Source organism: Corythoichthys intestinalis, chromosome 20 (assembly GCF_030265065.1).
Source record: "Corythoichthys intestinalis isolate RoL2023-P3 chromosome 20, ASM3026506v1, whole genome shotgun sequence".
Classification (NCBI taxonomy): Eukaryota; Metazoa; Chordata; class Actinopteri; order Syngnathiformes; family Syngnathidae; genus Corythoichthys; species Corythoichthys intestinalis.
The window spans coordinates 19,156,764-19,178,235 of NC_080414.1; the positions used below are offsets into that span (position 1 = coordinate 19,156,764).

Genomic DNA, 21,472 nt, shown 5'->3' on the forward strand with positions numbered 1-21,472 from the left:
TGGACCAGGTGCTTAAAACAGGTTTGTTATGAAACTTGTCAGCAGATTATGTTTGGTACTCCAAGAGCCATCGTGTCTCTTTATACAAACTCTTTATCCAACTTCAATGACAAAGGATGGACTTGCAAACATTAAAAATTATTACTGTGATTAAATGTGACACGTAGCTCGGAAAAGCCATGGTGGAACAGTAGCACTGTTGTTACGGCGATATTTTACATAACCCAAAATATTTCTGCTTCCACTTTTATTGTCAGGATACTTGCTTCATTTAAAATCTCAATACAATACAGTACAATGCATTTCCATCTGCCTTCCTCCATGCGCTTGGTTTGATTTGTAAAGGCCCACGGCCAACGTATGGTGGATGAAAAGTCATTAGTACTCACCAATGTTTAAATTCCAAGCTTTTGTGATAATTTCGTAACTTTTTTCCACTATTAATGACGTATAACCTGTACACCTGATTTAAATACACCATGACTACATTAGTGGAAAATTAAAGCGCAACAGAGTGACATCACAAAGAACAGAATGTCCTCACTAAGGTCACAAGACAAAAAAAAATTAAGGAGCATGAACTTCTTAAGAAGTGAATATTAAGTATCTTCGAAAATATGTTTTAGAAGCCTTATGTTACATAGAACTGGCAACATTTTTAGGTGAAACAAATTTGCTGATAAAAATCAAGGTTGATAACACAGCATCCCGAGATTACGAAGGTGTGCACAATGCAACCGCATTATTTAGTAACTCGTTTTTTTTCCTCCTAAACTGAGTTGTATAGAGTTTGACAACAAAAACCCGGCATTTTAACAGGGGTGTGTCGACTTAACATCCACTGCACGAATTGGGCTGGTCTTGCTTCCTTGCCACAATTAAAACCCGCTTAAATTAAAAACTACTAAAGTCATGACGTCACTTTTTCTTTGTCCTTTATGAACAAAAACACGCACAAAAAAAACACCTTAGTTGTGTGGGCTGTGCCGTCCTCCCAGCACCTGAAGTTCAGTCCTCTGCTGGGTAGGGTGGCCACATGAGGAAAAAGACAGGACAAACGGGAGGACAGACGGATGTGGAATCTGTCGACGCTGGCAGTCAAATAGCAGCTTTTCAGTCTCGTCCCCAGCTATGACAGTGACGGGGCTACCGGCTGGGGTGGGCACGTAGGCGGTGGGAAACGTGAAGAACGGGCGGGCGGGGGCGGAATCGTTAGCTCATCCGTCCTTGTGTTTATCACTTGTATTTTTGCTAGCAGTGCTATGCTGTTTGCTTGTATATCTTCACAAGTGGAGGGGACTGCAGCAGAGAGGGCGCCCCACGTCCCTCAGTACATTCTTTCAGGCAGGCGTAATGAGGGTGACGGGGGGGCGCGTGTGTGTGTGGCAACGTGCGGGTATGGTCAGTAACGGTGGGTCTGGTGGGAGTACTGCGGAGGCTGTTGGGAGGTAGAGGAGTATCCCATGCTGCTTTGGGGCAGTGATGTGCTTGGTCCAGGGTTCTGGTAGGCAGCGTGTGGATTAGAGCGCTGTGGGGGAATTGTTACAGTTGTCAAACTTTACAGATTTGAACCGTTTTTAAATACTAGCGAAGGGCTACCTGGTAGTCTGAGGTCATGATGAGGCCACCTGAGGTAGTGGTGGGCGGAACCACGCGCACTTTTTTCAGAGGCGGGCCTTGGGCGTGGCTATTGTCGGGGTTGCCGGTGTGCCCTGCACCGTTTGTGTGGTTGTTTCCCTGTTGCTGCTGCTGGTTCTTCTGCGGGTAAGCACCAACAATTTGGTTATGGGGGAATACTCACATTTTTTTCCCCACAAAAAAAATTACTTCATGAAAAAACGTTTTAAAAAATCAATTTTGTTAAATGCTAAACACAGGTTTGTTGCCTAGAATATAAGTCTTCATTAAATATTTTTCTCCACCACCTCCTCATTTTTGTGCTGTCAGCTGCCAAATTCGAAATACACAAAGAAACATACAAAAACCAATTTTTCCCTCTTGAGTTTACGGCTTAAAGTAATGAATCAATTTTTTAAAAATCACATGCCTGTGCTAATTCGGGAAGAAAAAAAAGCACTGTGCATCTCATTGAGGTGAAACATTTGCCTCAACAACAGGGAAAAAATGGAATTGATTGTTTTTCTGCATCATTACTCTTTCCTAACAGGGAAATATTCAAGGTTATATATAAAATATGCATGTAAAATCTGTCTTACTTTATCTGCCTTGTCATCTGGTTCCTCTTCAGTAAGAAATTCCCTCTTCGGATAAGGAATTTGACATCCTGCAAACACACTAGAGACAACAAACAAACCAATTTTTCATGATTTGGGGTTACTATTGGTATAATCTAGAAACTTACTCTGACGTGGGAAGGGGCTCTTCTAAAAAGTAGGGATCCTGCATGGCCTGCTCCGAAGTGATTCTCCTGATTGGGTCCATGGTTAGCAGCTTTTGCAGCTGTCAAATCACATTTTAAATGTTACCTGGGGCTCTGATGACGATTGAGTAAATATCCATGTATGTTTCTGCTTACCAAATGGAATGCTTTGCTGTCTGGCTTGACTTTGTGTTTCTCCATGTATTTTATAAGGCTGCAGTTTGTGTATCTGCGAAGGCGGAAGGGCCAAGGTGACTGCATTAAAATGTTGTAGATGTTGACAAGTGCGACAGCTAGGCAGACTTACGTATTCCTCCTAAAGTCTTTCATCAGTGTGGAGTGCTCTGGCATCTTTTTGATGTCCTCCCAGTCTTTATCTGTCAAGATGAAGGAAGGATTACAGCGCGTCACGCTTCTCACCCCCTCCCGTCCTTGGTTATCTTGTCCAGTCTGGATTAGCATTTTAAACGTAATTTGTTACCCTGTTTTTTTTGTGACAAATGGAATTTGGGTCAGGGAAACTTAACCCATCCACTGTGGACGTCTATCACTTTAATGGCAGAGAACGAGTTAACGTGGAAAGTCTTTTGCCAAAGTAAATGTTGTGTTTAATCAAATAACCCCTAACAGTCAGCAAGATTTCATCAAAATGAGTGTAAAAACATTTTCCCTTGAGTTTTGCCTTTAGCATAAGAAAAGCATGTCCAATAGGATTCAGATCAGGCGAACAGTGCTGTTGACGTTGTACAATTCAAAATCCAGGTATAGACTTGTGATGATTACAGGTTTCAAGGTATACCGTGGCATGAAAACGTCAAAGTTTCAAAACCGCAAAAATTTTCCATCATACCTTCCCTAAGGTATTAGCTATTTTTATGTCCCAAAAATGCATGGAGAAATCCCTTGCTTGCAGCTGCAAGGCTAAACCCTCCCCCACCGGTTGTTGCTCAGTGTCAGTGAGTCAGCTGTGCTACACAATGGCTGGAGGAGGTTAAACTCCTGAACTTTTTCCCACCATTGGAGAAAACGAAATCGCTCGTATGGGAATACTTCGGCTACAGAAAAGCAGCTTAGAGGAGGAGGGCCAACCGACATGTGAAACATCTTTGTGGAGGGTGGCTGCCGAGGAGGCAATACCTCCAATATGATTTTGCATTTATACAAAATTAAAGGTGAATATACACTGTTGTGAACGTTTCACACCAGTTACAAGAGTTAACTCCAGCATGTTTAGTGTGTCAAGCGGTGGTAAAAAGTGTTATATCTTCTCTCCGGCAACTGTCTGTGTTGAGAAAGAGTATATGTGTATAATGTTAACATGATACAAGTCATACACACTTGCTTTTTATGAAAAATAATATTTTTTTTGTGTTTTTGGTAATAATCTTGAGCTGTGGCTGTGGGTTTAGGCTCATCTAAAAGACTTCTATTCTATTCTATTCAAAATATACATATAATTTTTTTAACATATATTTTAACTTATCATTATACTTATGTTCCAATTTGTTGATATGTTTTGAAAAATAAAAATCCTGTTCAATGGAAAAAAGTTTTTTTGTTTGTTTTTGTACACCCAGATATCTCAAAGTAACACATTCTAGAGCTGTAATTGCAATACCGTGATATTTTGGCTTAAGGTTATCATACCGTCGGAATATCATACCGGCACATGCCTATCAGGTATAACATTTTGAGGGAAATATTTTTTGCTTCCCCTACAAAAGGAGAATAAAACTCTTCATACCGACTGATGAATTGCAAAACAAGAGCAGGCAGGCAGTGCCACTGAACTGGAAAAGATAGGCGGAAATGTTGCCCTCACATAAGTGGGCGCTTCTCTGTTTGGGACTTGTCTGCTCAAAGCACATTACTGCCAATAAAAGCAGTAAGCAGTAAGTACACACATCCTATTTATTTTTCGTGCGTGGGTTCCCTCACATTTAAAAAATTGGCTAACGAGTTTAACGTACGATTGACCATACCATAACTATACTATTCTAGGGCTGCCACGATTGCTGTATTTTCTGGACCGAAGTCACACTAGTAAAAAAAAAAAAATAAATAAAAAATAAAAAACCATCAGTATGATGTTACCGTAGAAGAGAGTCAAGACGATGTGTTTGTACTTTGCACATCATAAAAATTTTCTGTGGCACTCGGAAATATACAGTAGTAGTGATTAGTCAACTATCAAAACAACTGTAGCCGTCCAGAAAAGAGATAAAGAACATTTTGTCTGGTGGTGTCTCACCAGCCGGGAAACCCATGACATTAAAGATGCGGTCCAGCTGGTCGTGATGGTACGGATTACTGGTCTTGATGTCCTCTTGGCGACAGTGAAATATGGGCTCGGACGTCAGCAACTCGGCGAAAATGCAGCCTATCGCCCAAATGTCTGCAAGAGAACATGTCGCGTTCAGGAAAATCCAGTTGAGTTCGATCGCAGGTACGCTGCGAACCCACCGATGGCTTTGGTGTAGTGCCGGGCCCCCAGCAGCAATTCGGGTGCTCTGTACCAGAATGTAACGACCACTGGGTCGAGATCGGCTAAAGGCTTCAGTGGTGAATTGAAGAGACGGGCAAAACCCATGTCAGCTGCACATAAGACAGACCCACAAGTTAAAACCTCAATCATATCCAATCAAAAATGTCTCCATACCTATCTTTACTCTTCCCCTTTCTGGCCCTTCCCCCATCACTAAAATGTTTGCAGGTTTCTGAGGAAAGAAACAATTATTAATGGCTTTACATTGTCACCCTCTAGTGGACAAATTAAAACAACAGGCTCAGATGAAAGGGTTTCATGTAAATCCCTTGACAAGATTAGCCTAGTTGTTTGGGGTTATTTTAAGAACACAGCAACATGATCGCATTTGTACAGTACGCATAGGAATCCAATGTATTGACTCCAAACAAAACACCACATTGAAAACACTGAGTTATTTAAGAAGCATAACTAAATGCATGCAGAGGGAAGTGATGCTTGCACTCTGCCTCGTTTCTGCTTTCCCAAAATATCCCTGCCCCCTTGCAATCATCTTACAAGGTCTCTGTGAAGGACCCAGTTTGCGTGAAGGTAATGGATGCCGTCCAGGATCTGGTAAAGCAGAGACTTGACCATCCCTCTGGGAAGCTGAAGTGGCTTTTTGTTGGCCTTGGACGCTCTGTGGAACTTAATGATGTGCTGCAGCGAGACAAAAAACAAGAGTCAGCTTGCTTCACTACTGCAATCTCTTTAAGATCATGTGCTGAAAAGCCCTCCCAGTCCAAATGGATTGGACTTCTATCCCCGTCATTGGCATTCAGTTGAACTGGAACTGGCTACTTACCCATAGGTCGTGTTCGGCGTAGTCGAAGAGCAGCCACACTTTGCGGTCGGCGTGCGACAGGAAAACCTTCTGCAGCGAGATGACGTTGGGGTGCTTCAGTTCTCGCAGCAGCTATAAACAAAATATTTCATTGTATTTTGTGTTAGTGTTATTGTAAACTTCAAATGGGAGTATAAACATATAGTATTGGTGTTAATAGCAAAAGCAACATTGCGACTTAACACACTTATCACGTATCACCTACAACAGATTGTGCGTATTTTCCCATAGGAAACTGCGTTTGATTTCAAGAGAATGAGCTGTACAACTAAAGAAGCTGGAAATATGGCTTCCACGAATAACTGACTAATCGATAACTAATCAATTACCAAATTAATCGACAACAATTTTGAAAATCTATAATTGTCCACCTAAAAATGGCCCAACATTAGTTTTTGCGTTTATATTTCCACATTTTTATCATAAAAATTATAAAATGTCGGCAAACAGATGTTTTGGGGGTATAATTAATTTTAAATTATTAATGTTAAATAAGTAATTGTATTATTTCTTCTTTTTTGTCATATAATACAATCAAAAAAGCAAAAACTAGTCTGTTATTTATATTAAAAAAAAAAAAAAATTAATTTGAAAAAAGGACAAAAACACTAAATACGCTATTGTTTTCTGTAGACCTCGATAAAAGCAATTGTATTTGTAATTGATCAAAATTTGAGATTTGCTTTAAAAATAATATTTACATCCATACTATTCATAGTCTATTCCAATCTTTCTCAGCGCAATTGTTTTAGTTCCAATGCACATTTCCAGCTAAAATGTACATCCCAGAGTAATACAAAAGTAAATAACAAATGATTTAAATATTAGACCATTAATCGACTAATGGCAAAAATGAATGGTGATTGATCGACTATCACAAATATCCTTTGTGGCAGCCCGACTTGGGAATGGTGTGAAGTAGTTGACACATTAACCTCAAGCAAAAAAAAAAAAAAAAAAATCTTACTGCAATCTCTCTGCAGGCTGACATAGAAATGCCGGTGCCTTCAATCTGCTTGAGGGCGTAGTCCTTATCATCCTTCCTATGAAAACACGAGACGCTGAGCAACCACACCACTATAAAGGGGTGAGGGTGGGAAAGGGGGGGTGTCAATTGGCAGCTGGCATGGGAGGGGGGTGGGTGGGAATGACTAGCATTACCTCCAGATTTGTGTAATCAAGCTCACCTCTGAGGCTAGCTACAATAGAGGACAAGGCCTGTCTAGCAGCTGGCGAGGGACAAAACAAGAGCGGCGGGACAGAATCCTCACTTGAATGAATTGGCACACCGCCGCCACCCCTCGTCCCACATAAAACCGTGCTTTGTGCCTTGCCCCTCATAAACAGCAGCCCTCCCAAAGCCAACGCAAACATCTTTAAAACGCTTTTTAGTGCTCATTTGTGCCATTCCGACGAGTCTGAATGCCTCAGTCTGCTAAATCGCTCCCCTGTTTGGGCCTTGACGCACTTTTATAGATCACATGCTGATTTGGATGCAGATGAAGACTAAATGTTACACGCCATTACACCCAAATGTACATTTAAAAACTCAGGGAGCACAGTGATTTTGATGTATTAAGTATTTTACATAAATTAACTCAAGTAACACGATTAAAACTGGTTTTGCATTGTTAAACACATGCAAAGAATAGGTAATATTAAATTTTCTCAAGTTATGCTGCATTATCGATGACTATAAGTGTGTATGGTTGTTAAACGCGATACTGACCTGGTGAGTGGCTAGTTGAAAGTGTAAAATGTCTATTATCGTCATGGTAACTGAAAACAGCACCTGCCATTGGCCCAGCAGTGTCAACTTCTTAGTGCAATTGACGATGATAGAAATCCAATCATGCGTCTCTATTCATCATTGTGTGAATATATATTAATTTGTCAGTAGTACACGTCCAATACATTTGAACTGGGAATGCTGGCAGTGCCCTCCCAGGTTAAATGGATTGGACGTCTTTCGCCATCAATGGCAGCCATTAACGTATGTAAACGACACATGGGAACGGTTAGAATTGTGTGGATTTTTTTTAATATAAATGTTTCTTCATAGTTGCTCCCCTAACCCCATTGTATCTTTCGATGAGGCAGGTGTACTTATTATGTGAAAAAGTGGACAGAATGTGTCTTTAATTTTGCAAAGTATCCAAATGACACCCACTTGAGTGTTTCATAAACAATAAGTGGTGCATGTCTTTGATTTAAAACAAACAATCAACGACACCATTTGTTAGATAGAAATAAGTCGTCGATAGATGGGGTCGACCCACACGGAGGCCTCGCTTAACCACAATCCCTTCTGTACTCACCCATCTTTTCTCTTCGCTTTGAAAACATGACCGTAGGTGCCTCTGCCCACTTTGCATCCTTCATACTCAAACAGGTCCTCGACACGCTCTCGCTCGCCGGTCAGCTTCACTTTGAAATCATAGTCCATTTTTTCCCACTGCTGTTTAGGGGCCTCGAACGCGTCGTCCCCTTTCTTCTTCGTTTTTTTTAAAGCGTCGCTTCGGGAGGCAACTAGGCTACTCCCGACGAGCTCGGTTCGGTAATTCAGCTAGTTTCCTTCCCCGGCGTGGCCCTCTCTTCCCTTAGCCCAGCGTTCGCATTAAGTTATCCGAGAGATTGCAGTGCATCGGCGGGGAAGTGCTGTGCTCAGGTAGTCCGAGTAGGAAACCGAGCGTCAAAGTATTGTCCTTTCTCTTGATGCTGCGTCTCCCTCAGCCGGTATCTGCTCCAAAGAGACGCACTTTACTCGGTAACGACGTCGTACTCACTGGTGGCACTGTCGTAAAGTGTCGTAAAAGACAGCGACAGCTCCCTGCAGCCAAGAAAGTAGAGGAAAGGAAAAAAACAAAACAGAAAATAGTTCACAGTGTTCGAAAAGTGATACTATCAAAACATTTTTTCCCCAAATTGTTGATCTTTTCTCTACTTATTCGACGTTTGACAAAAAAAAAAAAATGTTATGTATCGTCGTGGATGTTTTTTTTTTAAATCAATCTTTGTAGCATAACAATTAGAGAATCAATATTTAAATCAAAACTAAAGACTTTAATGCCATGCTTTCATTAGATTTATTGTTTTTTTTGTTTTCATGCTTTAGGAACATTACGTGAGTTTGTTTTTACACGAACAGTATTAAGAGGAACACTCTCTGAGCTTTTGATATGTTGCGATTTTAAAAATATGTTTGATAAATCTTGCACAAAAATCTGTATTTTTTGCCACATAATTTAGGACTGCATAGAAATATGATTCAATATATACATGTATATAATAGAGATAAAAAAAAAAATACTGTTGCGGTAATGTTTTAAATTCGCGGAAGGACTGACTTTAAAAAATATTGAAATATTTGTAAGACTAATTTCGTTGTTTCGCTTCGAAACCTGCGTTTTATTGACCCAGGAACCCACGCAGCCGAAGCTAACATTGTCTGTTACCTTACGGATTGTATAGATCGTAACACGACTTGGTCCCATCTTGGGTAGAACGAGAGAAGGGAAAACGAAGGGAATCGTCCATATTACAACTGCTCTATCGGGTACTATGCCATTTCTCTGTCATTGTCATCTCGCATAAATCCACGCCGATGTTTAGCGGTATCGACCTCACATATTGACTCCATAGTACGACTGTTTTAACGATGTATACCGGGGTAAATTATTCGGCTACGGGTCAGCTAACGTTGTGTGTACGGGCTGCTATCGTCACTTGCGCTAACTAGCTGGGACTCCGCTAGCTACTAAGGCGTTGCGCATTCAAAATGTTTCTCTGTGTTGTTGCGCTGCCAGCCCAACTAGTTCTGCGTTAGACGGTCATACATGCTTCGCCCTGATCATTATTTTTGTAACATTTGAGGGGGGAAAAACACATTCTTTTGTCTTTGCCTTCGTTTACATTGATACCCTGTCCTTTTGAGTTCGTCCCACCTCCGCGTGTCACGGTAAGACAGTCGGCCTGTCAGTCATCGCAAGCGGGCTTGCGATTGGCTGCCGTCCCGGGGAGGACAGCGCCACTTTAGCTTGCTTTCTCGCCCCTGCCTTCAACGTGGCCTTCCGTAGCTTCTGTCAAAAAAAACTTGGCTAATTTTAACGCCCGAACGGAGTACCCCGACGCGAGGGGGTCCTTTATCGGGAGCTTTGTGGCTCAAATCCCGATCGTTAGCCTTACGAAGCATTCACACAGCCAGACTTAGGGCTAAGCACGCTAACTGACGGTTTTGTCAGTTAGCGTAGTCAAAATGGATGACGCTGACAATATCTGTTTATAGATTACGCACATTGTCTCATTCTTGGTTTACTAGGGGAGATGTTGATTACATAACTCCAGTGGGCAAATAGTGACATTGCTGTGTTGTTTTTACCAGCACCGTTCTTGGTGATGGACCCTCCTGGTGGGGGAGACGAGCGTCGGAGACAGGCCGAGCGTCTTCGGAGGGAGGAGGCCTACTACCACTTTATTAATGACCTGAGTGAAGAGGAGTATCGCCTCATGAGAGACAGCAACCTGTTGGGGACCCCCGGTGAGGAGGGATGCTTCAAATTATTTTTAGGGCACGGCAAAAACTATTTAAGATCTTAAAACTCACCCTTTCCAGGTAAACTGGTCAAGAACTGAAAATGTAATCATTGGACTGTCACCCTAATTTTCAATGAATTGGCCCATGTAGTCTTAAGCGAAAACACAGGCATCCATTTTACAAATGGGTTTGAACTTTTTCAACTACCCCTGCAGGAGAGGTGACAGCCGAAGAGCTCCAGCAACGTCTCGACGGTGCCAAGGAGCGCGAGTCGTCCCAGTCCAGCAACGAGCAGCTCTTGCCAGCCGCTGAGCCACAGGAGCAGCAGGCAGTTAGCGGAGAGGAAAGAGGGCCTGTGGGGAGACGAGGAGCTGGTAGGACTTGCTTTTGGAATACACAGATTAGTGTTGTAAAGCCAAAAGACTAATCTAGATCACAGTTTGAGGGTCTTATCTGGGGATTTTTCTGTCACTTCAGCTTCTTGCCCCCAGTACCATGTGTATAGGTATATGTATGGCTTTCACAGAGTATATGCTGCTGTGATAGAGAGAAAAAAAAATTCATATTAAAAAACATACACCATTGAGTTAAATGATCAAACTATTTTCTTTTACTATTTGCTTTGTTTTACTACCTAATCAAAATGAACACTGAAATGTGTCCTTTATTTCTAGGAAACACAGATCCAGGTGCAGAAGCGTCCAACGGTGACTCATTGCTCGAGTGGTTGAACACCTTCCGGCGCACCGGGAACGCAACCCGCAGTGGGCAGAGCGGCAACCAAACGTGGCGTGCCGTTAGCCGGACCAACCCCAACAGTGGAGAGTTCCGCTTCAGCCTGGAGATCAACATCAACCACGATCAGCCGGACACGGGGGAACACGCCGACACTTTGGAGGCACCCGAGCAGTCCGCCCCCGCGCCGAGTTTGACGCCTTTGCCGAGCCGTGCCGCTTCTTCAGCTGCCGCCCGCCCGTCCACCACACCCAGGCCGGCCCCTTATCCGACGCCTAGGCCCACACTGACCAGAAGGATACAGACTCGGCGTACACGCAGCAGTAGCACCACCCCTTCCATTTCAAACCCTGGTGTGCCACCTGCACAGCTGAGAGGAGATGTAATGTACTCTTTAGTGCCGCCACCCACTGTTTCTCAGTCGCGTCAGTCTACATCTTCTCCGCATCCGCCTGCCAATGCAGAACTGGAGCAAAACCGAGACGACGTGACTTTATCTCTCGACTGCCCCCGCGTCTCGCCCCAGTCAGGGTCTCAGGCGCCACCTGCAGGACAGGAAGCGCGTCGGACTCGATCTCGGGGGCGCTGGCGCCGAGTGGCGGCCACGTGGAACGGCGCCGCCCCGCCCCGCGCCACTAGACGAAGTCGGTCTCCTTTGCACAGAAGTTCCACTAGCACGCCGGCATCCAGCAGTGCAGTTAGTGGGTCTAGTATTCATATTGTCGATGCGGGGATGAGCTCCGTTTCCACGGAAGTTGCGGCGGAACCGGCAACCACTGCGGCGGAGTCGAACACAGAGAATGGTGAAAATGAATCGCAGTCTACCGGAGCGGGAAGTTCTTCAGTTAGACGTCACCCTACTATCATGCTGGATCTCCAGGTGAGACGGATCCGACCTGGAGAAAATAGGGACCGCGACAGCATTGCCAGCAGGACGCGTTCGCGGGCCCGCGTCGCCGAAAACACGGTCACGTTTGAGAGCGACAGCGGCGGCTTCCGGCGCACCATCTCCCGCTCGGAACGCGCTGGAATCCGCACCTACGTTAGCACCATTCGGATCCCGCTGCGCCGCATCAGCGAGACGGGACTGGGCGAGCCAAACTCCACAGCACTGCGGTCAATCCTTCGCCAGATCATGACCGGGTTCGGTGAGCTCAGCTCTCTTATGGAGACGGAGGCTGATTCTGAAAGCGCGACGCCTGCTGCCCACGTGGACGTCGGTGTCACAAACGCAAATGCCAGCCCGGCCAATGAGAACGCTTCAGTTCAAGCGGGCTCGGGGGGGCAGGAGCAAGAAAGAGTGGGTCCTACGAGCAACGAGGAGGAACCGGTCAGCCAGGCTAGACTCGGCGGGGGTACGGCAAACGCCAGTGAAGCCCGACCCACTAGCAGAGACACAAACAACCTTGTGGAAAACGGCACCCTACCCATCCTACGCCTGGCGCAGTTCTTTCTCTTGAACGACGAAGACGACGACGACCACCCACGCGGCCTCACCAAAGAGCAGATTGACAATTTAGCCACGCGCTCGTACGGCCAAGCCAGCCTGGAGGGCGAGGCGGGCCGCGCGTGCAGTGTCTGCATCAACGAGTACGCACAGGGCAACAAGCTAAGGCGTTTACCCTGCGCTCACGAGTTCCACATCCACTGCATCGACCGCTGGCTCTCGGAAAACAACACCTGCCCCATCTGCAGGCAGCCCATTCTGGCAGCGGCACACCACGACTGACCAGCTTCGGCTGCTTCTTCCACACCTGAGCGGCTGCGTGTACATAAGTGCGTCCATTTCTGTGAGGAAGTTGAGAAGGAACCAAAAGTTCCTTAGAGTGGGGTTGGCAAAAAAAAAAGCATAAATCCAGAGAATAAAGTTTATTTTTTTAGGCTTTTTTGATTTCTGCTTCCTCTTCTATATGTCAGAATTTCATCTGCAAGTGGACTTTTCTTAGCTGCTGTTTATAGTCCGACTTCTTTAAGAATCCTCACTTTTTAAATATGATTTGTCTGCCGTCGACTGTAAATACCCCACCATTTATGACAAAAGTGGAAAATTTGACTTGACGCTCTATTAAATTGTCCCATTATAGTCGCTTTAACAAAATGGAATATAGTGGTACCTTGACTTGCAAATTTACTTTTATTTTAAAGCATTTAAGATACAAGTGGAATTAATCGGATTGAATCCAACTTGTAAGTCAAGGCAGTGCGATATTTGAGTTTATGTATTTAATTTGCATATAATTTTGTATTAATCTTGGTTGAGTACTTATGATTTGTCAAGTTCTCTCCACACAACAATGCAGAAGTCATCCTAAAAACAAAAGCCATTCACCTGTCAATGATTTAGACGTGCAATACAGTTTCAAATAAAAACTAGGATTTTAAAGTCATGCTTCGTGAGGTATGAATATGTGCAATTGAAGGATTTCGCCTGGTTCTTTTCTGAAGAACCAGCACAGACCGGCCGAGGCTCCTCATGTCACGAGTCAATATTTATTCCGTTTCTATTTAAGATTGGGAGATCCGAACTTTTTGAAACCACGAATGTGTGTATCATGTTGCCATGTGATGACAGTAAATAAAACTTCAATGGTATTTGTTTTCATTTTTGCACTCATCGAGTTAAACCAATGCACCTTGACAACAAGCAAATGCGGCTTTGTTGTGCACCGTGACGCGTTTGTCAACAATGGAAACCATTATTCCATTCTTTATAAATTACATATTTGTAGAATAAGAAACGACAAGTTGGATTAATTGAACTGCGGAGCTAGTTTACCAACGTTACACTGATGCGCATTCATGTGGAAACTAAGTCGAAGAAGTGGTAAAGCGGGAAAACAAGTAGATGTCATATTTGTTTTTCAAAGTAAAAACTTGAGATCCATTCAACTTTCGTTTACGTCTTATGAATCACAACTTGTGATTCATAAGACTCTAAATACGTGATGGGTGGAATAAATAGTCCTAATTCTGCAATTACACCGTTTTACTTTGAAATCTTGATTTTGAGGGCCTGGCTAACATATTAGCATGCACCTGAGGTGAAGGCGATGAGAATTGGCTTGAAAAGACGCTAGTGCGTTGTAAAGTTTGACTGAGGAGTAGTAAATGTCGTTTATGTGTCTTCAAAATAAATACGACATCGTATGTACTTTTAAAAAAACTTATTTTAAATCATAATCAATGAGTAAAGCTAAATGTATATAATAATGAAACAAAAAATAAGATAAAGAAAAGAATATTAAGCGTAAGTATACTATCTTTATTCTGAGGTTACATTCTCTTATTTTGACAGATGATTCCACCGGACAAAGCAAGCTAGCCTATTACTTCAATCTTCTCTTCATACCTCCACTTGCAAAGCGGTCAGAGCGAACATGGACCTCGGTCGTCAGCGGCGTCAGCGGCCGCGTTCTGGAGCAACTACTCGCCTTCGCCTCGGCTCCTCTGCGGGCGAGCCGTAAGCGAGCATGTCCCCGTTGCTGTTGCTGCCACTACCAGCACAGCCAGCACCTCGTCGTCCCAGCCGCTGCAGCGACCCTCCTCCACGGCCACCATGTATTTCAACCGGGGGGCCAAGAAGATCCACAGCGAGGGAGGTAATATTCAAATAACGTTCAATTCTAACGGCGGCCTGTATATCGCGTTTTCTTGTCATTATTCGAACCTATTACGAATTGACGGTGGTTAGGGGCAATGCGCGAATGTGATGAGAACGCAAATGACGCCCTTCAAAGATGAGGGTCGTGATGTTGCCTCACGTTACGAGACTTCTTTACGTGTGTTATGCATTCGCAACTCAGGTGAACTGTCGTCATTTGACATGCCAAGTGATGGGAGCGTTTTATGTCTTTTGGAGCCAAATATTCAGGCACCAGCTGGACGACTGGCCTATTAGCAAGCCGATTTAACCGTCACGTGACTGTCTGATGCGCGCATTGCCTGGTAAGCGCAGCGGAGGTCCTCGGCTTACGAATATCCCAACATACGACGCTATGAGACTGCAGTAAATACGCTGTGGGATAGCAGAGGTCACCATAGATATTTCTGAGACTCCACTGTCGCTGTGTGACCACGATTAACTCTTTGGCTGCCATTGACTGCCATTGACGACGCTACTTCTTTTACTACCAACCATATCACAAACTCCGAACACTGGTAAAAATGTTGCTGTCACTCTAAAATAATGTTACAAAATCACAATAAAATGATGAAAACACAAAAGTAAAAACAAATGAGAAACCTAAATGAAAATTTTATTAGTTTTCTAAAACATATTCAACTTTATAATCAATTTGTTATTCAGCAATTTCATTACAATACATTATCGCTGCTTGTTGTTAAAAAAAAAAAAAAATTCTGACATTTGAGTAACAATCATTATTTTTTTAACAAAATGGCATATTAAAAATAATTACAATGTTTTTGCATTTTGAGTGAATTGATTACATCGTTGCCTAACCAAGTGATGTATATTTATATTTATATTATATTTATCGTTAGACCCCTAGTGAATATGAAACGAGAACTTTATCAGTGATCATTTGCTGCCCGCCATCCCAGTTACAATGGAGTCAAAGCTTCTGTGTTCTGTGCGCTCGTACATGCCGCTTCTACAAATGGAAAGCAGGGCAAATTATGAACAGATAAATCATTAGTCATGGAATGAAACACGCGAGCATGACTAAAGTATGTCGTGCATGTTTGCCAGCGCGTGCGTGTTTCCCTTCTGTATGCACTCCACCATGGTCTCTGTAATCTCCTCGAGTTCTGACCTCTTGGTTCTTTGCTCCAATTAGCGCTGACACATGTTTGTTATGACGTCTATAGTTAGCAAGCTGTTACATTTGCTATGTTGCATTGGATATTTTGACATCTGTATTCTTGAAGTATAATATTTTTGTGGCGCTTAATTTCGCATTTATTTATTTACCACTTTTTTAAAAAGACAATATCTTACATACAGTGTATACAAAGTCTGCACACACCTGTTCAAATCCCATATTGTGGTATACTAAAAAAAAAGTGGCAAGAGGAAATATTTCACAATCTTTTTTTAGCATTAGTGTAACAGGTACAATTGTGATTGCTAACTAGTTAGGTGCATCCATTGTGGATTCAGGGCGGGCAATTTATTTTATATATGGCGTTTCTTTTTCTGTTAGCATGAAGGCGAATAAAAGCATGTCATTGTTTACGGCTGGGTCTCATGTGAGTGATATGTGGTGCGACCAACTGCCAACATGTGTGCTGGTCAGATAAGAGTGAGTTCATTCCAAGTGCTGGACAACAGGGGGCACTCTTGTGTCATGAATGTCTGCCCACCTTCCTCCACATCATTCATCTCTTCACACATGTACAGTGATACAAATGTGTGCTCTTCGTGTATTTACCTGTTGTCTCATTGTTGTGTGTTGTTTTCTCCCACCCGCCCGCCCGCTCACCACAGAGCAGTTAGTGTTGACCGCCATTAGGCAGGATGCTTCCGAACCTCAGGATCCCAGCCAGCCAGACAGGTTTGACAAAAGTGAGTGATGCCCCAAATGGGACAGGATGGCGTCCACAGAGGTGCATGTGTGCCAGGAGTAGCTGTCAGCGGCCCACCACGGCCTTCCCCACACTCCACCACCGCCACCACCCAGCCCTCGAGAGCTGCAACCTGGCGACCGAAGTGTTGCTCGGAAAAGTGAGCGCTAGGGGATTGAGAGTAGCTCCTCGGGGCCTGGAGTGATGAGTGCCGGATTGGAACACTCGCGTTGCATGTGCTTGAATGGGTAGAGATGAAACGGTGGTGACATGCTCATAGCACAATTCTAATATTGGAGAAAATAAATAATAGACGCCAATAACTCTGGAAATGTTCTTAGATATACTAAAATGTAAATACAAACATTAAAAAATCCAATTAATCAATAAAAATTTGAAATTCAATAAAGATACAAAATTATTTTAATTAGAAAAATAAGAAAACAAATCAGGAAAGCTTTAAAATGATTATAAACCCCTATCCTAATACAGTGGGGCAAATAAGTATTTAGTCAACCACTAATTGTGCAAGTTCTCCCACTTGAAAATATTACAGAGGCCTGTAATTGTCAACATGGGTAAACCTCAACCATGAGAGACAGAATGTGAAAAAAAAAAGAAAGAAAATCACATTGTTTGATTTTTTAAAAATTAATTTGCAAATCATGTTGAAAAATATTTGGTCAATACCAAAAGTTCATCTCAATACTTTGTTATGTACCCTTTGTTGGCAATAACGGAGGCCAAACGTTTTCTGTAACTCTTCACAAGCTTTTCACAGACTGTTGCTGGTATTTTGGCCCATTCCTCCATGCAGATCTCCTCTAGAGATGTGATGTTTTGGGGCTCTCGTTGGGCAACACGGACTTTCAACTCCCTCCACAGATTTTCTATGGAGTTGAGATCTGGAGAATGGCTAGGCCACTCCAGGACCTTGAAATGCTTCTTACGAAGCCACTCCTTTGTTGCCCTGGCTGTGTGTTTGGGATCATTGTCATGCTGAAAGACCCAGCAACGTCTCATCTTCAATGCCCTTGCTGATGGAAGGAGATTTTCACTCAAAATCTCTCGATACATGGCCCTATTTACTCTTTGCTTTACACACATCAGTCGTCCTGGTCCCTTTGCAGAAAAATAGCCCCAAAGCATGAGGTTTCCACCTCCATGCTTCACAGTGGGTATGGTGTTCTTCGGATGCAAATCAGTATTCTTTCTCCTCCAAACACGAGAACCTGTGTTTCTACCAAAAAGTTCTATTTTGGTTTCATCTGACCATAGCACATTCTCCCAGTCCTCTTCTGGATCATCCAAATGCTCACTAGCGAACCACAGACGGGCCTGGACGTGTACTTTCTTCAGCAGGGGGACACGTCTGGCAGTGCAGGATTTGAGTCCCTGGCGGCGCATTGTGTTACTGATAGTAGCCTTTGTTACTGTGGTCCCAGCTCTCTGTAGGTCATTCCCTAGGTCCCCCGTGTGGTTCTGGGATTTTTGCTCACCGTTCTTGTTATCATTCTGACGCCACGGGGTGAGATCTTGCATGGAGCCCCAGATCGAGGGAGATTATCAGTGGTCTTGTATATCTTTCATTTTCTAATAATTGTTCCCACACTTGATTTATTTACACCAAGCGTTTTACCTATTGCAGATTCAGTCTTCCCATTCTGGTGCAAGTCTACAATTTTGTCTCTGGTGTCCTTCGACAGCTCTTTGGTCTTGGCCATAGTGGAGTTTGGAGTGTGACTGACTGAGGTTGTGGACAGGTGTCTTTTATACCGGTAATGAGTTAAAACAGGTGCCATTAATACAGGTAACGAGTGGAGCCTCGTTAGACCTCGTTAAAAGAAGTTAGACCCCTTTGACAGCCAGAAATCTTGCTTGTTTGTAGGTGACCAAATACTTATTTTCCACTCTAATTTGGAAATAATTTCTTTAAAAATCAAACAATGTGATTTTCAGTTTTTTTTCCCCCACATTCCATCTCTCATGGTTGAGGTTTACCCATGTTGACAATTACAGGCCTCTCTAATCTTTTCAAGTAGGTGAACTTGCACAATTGGTGGTTGACCAAACACTTATTTGCCCCACTGTACATGTTGGAATACATATGTAATAAAACAATACCAAAATGTTACCAATATGTTTAAATACACGTGTAAAAAAAAATATATATATACATACTTTATATACTAGTATATGAGGGGATAATAGATAACGAGATATGAGATGATAAATAATGTTGAATAACCTAAAAAAAAAACGAGAATGTTGTTAACGTAATTTTCGGACTATAAGCCACTACTTTTTCCTTCATTTTGAATCCTGTGGCTTATAGTTCAGTAGTAGCTTATTTGTTGATTTATTTGTGTTAATATTAACACTTTATTTGACAGCGGCGTCATAAGACTGTCATAAGACAGTCATAATTATGACATGACATTATCATGGGCATTAATGAATGCTTATGACATATGTCATTAAGTGTCATCCGGCAAATTATATCACTAACTCCGTTTATGTCCAGCTTGGATCTTTTACATCCATCCAAAAGTGAGATAATTTGCCGGATAACACGAAATGACATCCGTCATAAGCATTCATCAATGCTCATGACAGGGTCATGTCATGATTATGATTTTCTATTGACAGTTTTATGGTACCACTGTCAAATAAAGTGTTACCAAATACCATAACTAGCAATTAATGACGCAACTGGAACAGTTTACATCTGTAGTGCTGCGATGCATGCCAGGAGGCATGTTGCACAACAACAGTGTTGACAGGAGGTGGCAGCAGAAGTTGACTGTCTCCCCCAAGGGAGCAGTGATGGCCAAATGAAGCTTCTTGAAGCAATGAAGCTTTGGTGGTTCATTTGGTCTTAAAGTGTTACCGGTTAACATCTTTTGGTGTAAATATCCCATAATACAGTGAGGACAGTTGTGGCTTATAGTCCAGTGCTGCTTATCTATGAACAAATGACGTTTTCGTGCCAAATTTGGTAGGTGGCGGCTTATAGTCAGGTGCGCCTTGTAGTGCGTAAATTACAGTAATAGTATAAAATATTGGACAAAATACACAATTATATGAAGGGAAATGTCCTGGTATTGTCAAAAAAATAAAAACATTACGGCAAAATTATTACCAAATACAAAATAAAAATATGCAACTGTAAGACCAAAATGACACACATATTAACTGGATTTTTTTTTAAGTGGCAGTGTTTAACAAAACATTATTGCTGTCTTTTTGTATATTAATCGTAATGCTAGCTACACTGTTTGAAGAAGTAATACCAACTGTCTGAAATTTCGTCATAAAGTATCAGCACAACCTGAACCGTTTCATCCCTACTTGCAGTGAGCGAGGTGACTACTGTAGATAGAGTAGGGATGCATTTGACAAACATTCACTGGAAAACACATGCATGTCTAGGTTGAACATGCTTAAAAAGAGCATGTACGCATGCATGTTTACTGGGTGTAGAGAGGAGCTGCATGTTACCACCTTGCATGTTGTATTTGATAAGCTTTTTTAGTTTTTTGCAAAGATGCATCCTTCAATGTGAAAATGATTTTTTTTTAAATTAAGCTTTTAGGATGAGCTTCCCCCCCAAAAAGAATATTACTTCATTTTAACATATTTTATCTCTAGAAATTGCATTTTTTTTTCCTCATATGGTAAATGTAACTTAATTCTTGTAATATTACTCAAATTTTTTTTTTTCGATTAAACGTAATAGTCGAATGAATGTGTTTTCCGAGTGTTTGTTGTTGTCACCGTTGTGCTGTTAAATGAGTCTCACGTGTAGGATTTACTAGTGCGTCTTGGCTTAGCCGGCAGGTGAAGTTGCAGAGCAGACATGGCGAGGATTAGCATGCCCGCACTGTATCGTTCGGGCCGTAAGAGGCTTTTTTGCCTCTTCGCTCCCTGCTGCTCTGTGATAGAGGGGGAAATGGACCCCATGGCCAGGCGGAAAACCGGGTCGAGCAGAGCCTGCTATTAGCGGGCCGCGGGTCGGACTTTCCCTGAGGGTCACTATGGGACCAAGTGGCCGAGTGGGCAGGCGGAGTTCTGTTGGTAATGTCTATATTAGTTTAGCTTCTTTGCTCTCCCATAGTAATTAATGGACAGTGATATAACTTATTGGCTGCTATTGATGGCAATAGACATAATAAAGAAAACGACGCATACTGTGCGTTAAAACAAAAGTTGCACTTTGCATTCCTTTGTTTTTGAAAACTTGTTATCTTAATACGAATTGACAATGGAAGATGCTATTCATGCGTTAATGACAATTAGCATTATGTTACAGTATGTAACTCAAAATATTTAATATTCACACACACATAAACAATGAAGTCATTCATAGAAACAAGTTGAAGCAGCAGAGCTTCATTCATTCTTCTACTACTTTAAGTTACTGTCAGTGATACTCTACAAAGTGCTACTGCCTTTGAATTTAGTCATATCTTGTATACTGCCAAAAAACGCCTCAATTTGGGAGTTATTTTTTATACGTTCCTTCTGTTGTTGAGTGAGTTTCTTGATTAAACATTTTCTGTATTTTTTTTTTTTTTCATTTATTTCATGTAATGAGATATGGAGGACCAAAGCTGCTGAAATTAAAAATAGAAAAATAAATAAAAGTGAAACTAAAAATTGCTATGAATACAAAAATAGGGAATCTGATTCAAAATTAAAATGCTATTTAAATGCTATTGATTTTCATATTTATTTTTGTATCTTTTTAATTTCTGTATCCTATTTCTTTTTTTTGTATTTATAGTCGTTTTTATTTTGCCTTTTATTGATTTATTATTTTCTTTTTAATTTTGGCAGCTTTGGTCTTATATATTGTTCTTCCTTTACCTTTGTTGGGGGAAAAAGTTACTCACTACTTAGAGCAAACTAAGTTGCAGGAAATAATTT

At 42.2% G+C, this 21,472-nt stretch overlaps 3 protein-coding genes across 7 annotated transcripts in view; 2 read left to right on the forward strand and 1 right to left on the reverse strand.

Moving 5' to 3' along the window:
• Nucleotides 1–230: 230 nt before the first annotated feature.
• cdk8 (cyclin dependent kinase 8) lies at nucleotides 231–8,556 on the reverse strand. 2 transcript variants are annotated; one of them, XM_057823720.1, is made up of 13 exons: nucleotides 8,067–8,556; nucleotides 6,716–6,791; nucleotides 5,710–5,820; nucleotides 5,424–5,564; nucleotides 5,040–5,097; nucleotides 4,844–4,975; nucleotides 4,632–4,775; nucleotides 2,688–2,757; nucleotides 2,537–2,609; nucleotides 2,363–2,460; nucleotides 2,217–2,295; nucleotides 1,600–1,758; nucleotides 231–1,528 (listed from the first exon to the last, which is right to left on the reverse strand). In XM_057823720.1, exons 1-13 carry the CDS (start codon nucleotides 8,192–8,194, stop codon nucleotides 1,403–1,405), a joined length of 1,395 nt encoding a protein of 464 aa, XP_057679703.1. In that variant the 5' UTR covers nucleotides 8,195–8,556; the 3' UTR covers nucleotides 231–1,402. The 2 variants fall into 2 exon arrangements, with proteins under 2 accessions (XP_057679703.1, XP_057679705.1); XM_057823722.1 differs by lacking the exon at nucleotides 6,716–6,791 and having other exon boundaries at nucleotides 8,067–8,554.
• A 591-nt stretch (nucleotides 8,557–9,147) lies between these two features.
• On the forward strand, nucleotides 9,148–13,602 carry rnf6 (ring finger protein (C3H2C3 type) 6). Of its 2 annotated transcripts, none has more exons than XM_057824463.1 (4): nucleotides 9,148–9,304; nucleotides 10,130–10,285; nucleotides 10,498–10,656; nucleotides 10,957–13,602. In XM_057824463.1, exons 2-4 carry the CDS (start codon nucleotides 10,144–10,146, stop codon nucleotides 12,744–12,746), a joined length of 2,091 nt encoding a protein of 696 aa, XP_057680446.1. In that variant the 5' UTR covers nucleotides 9,148–9,304; nucleotides 10,130–10,143; the 3' UTR covers nucleotides 12,747–13,602. The 2 variants fall into 2 exon arrangements, with proteins under 2 accessions (XP_057680446.1, XP_057680447.1); XM_057824464.1 differs by lacking the exon at nucleotides 9,148–9,304 and adding an exon at nucleotides 9,489–9,706.
• A 753-nt stretch (nucleotides 13,603–14,355) lies between these two features.
• atp8a2 (ATPase phospholipid transporting 8A2) overlaps nucleotides 14,356–21,472 on the forward strand; it is a 67,325-nt gene continuing 60,208 nt past the window's right edge. For 2 of the 3 annotated variants that reach the window (XM_057824135.1, XM_057824137.1), the window contains exon 1: nucleotides 14,356–14,616. In XM_057824135.1, coding sequence (XP_057680118.1) covers nucleotides 14,574–14,616 — 43 coding nt within the window. In that variant the 5' untranslated portion in view covers nucleotides 14,356–14,573. Of the gene's footprint in view, nucleotides 14,617–19,063; nucleotides 20,621–21,472 lie in introns of those variants that run through there. The other variant, XM_057824136.1, reaches the window with a different exon arrangement.

Bases quoted from the DNA above. Each gene is read 5' to 3' on its own strand.
- rnf6 (XM_057824463.1), top strand. From the start codon at position 10,144: ATGGACCCTCCTGGTGGGGGAGACGAGCGTCGGAGACAGGCCGAGCGT. The intron at 10,286-10,497 runs GTGAGGAGGGAT...CTACCCCTGCAG, and splicing joins CAACCTGTTGGGGACCCCCG to GAGAGGTGACAGCCGAAGAG. The intron at 10,657-10,956 runs GTAGGACTTGCT...CTTTATTTCTAG, and splicing joins TGTGGGGAGACGAGGAGCTG to GAAACACAGATCCAGGTGCA.
- cdk8 (XM_057823720.1), bottom strand. From the start codon at position 8,194: ATGGACTATGATTTCAAAGTGAAGCTGACCGGCGAGCGAGAGCGTGTC. The intron at 4,776-4,843 runs GTGGGTTCGCAG...GTTCTCTTGCAG, and splicing joins GCACTACACCAAAGCCATCG to ACATTTGGGCGATAGGCTGC. The intron at 2,610-2,687 runs GTAAGTCTGCCT...CCGCCTTCGCAG, and splicing joins AAAGACTTTAGGAGGAATAC to ATACACAAACTGCAGCCTTA.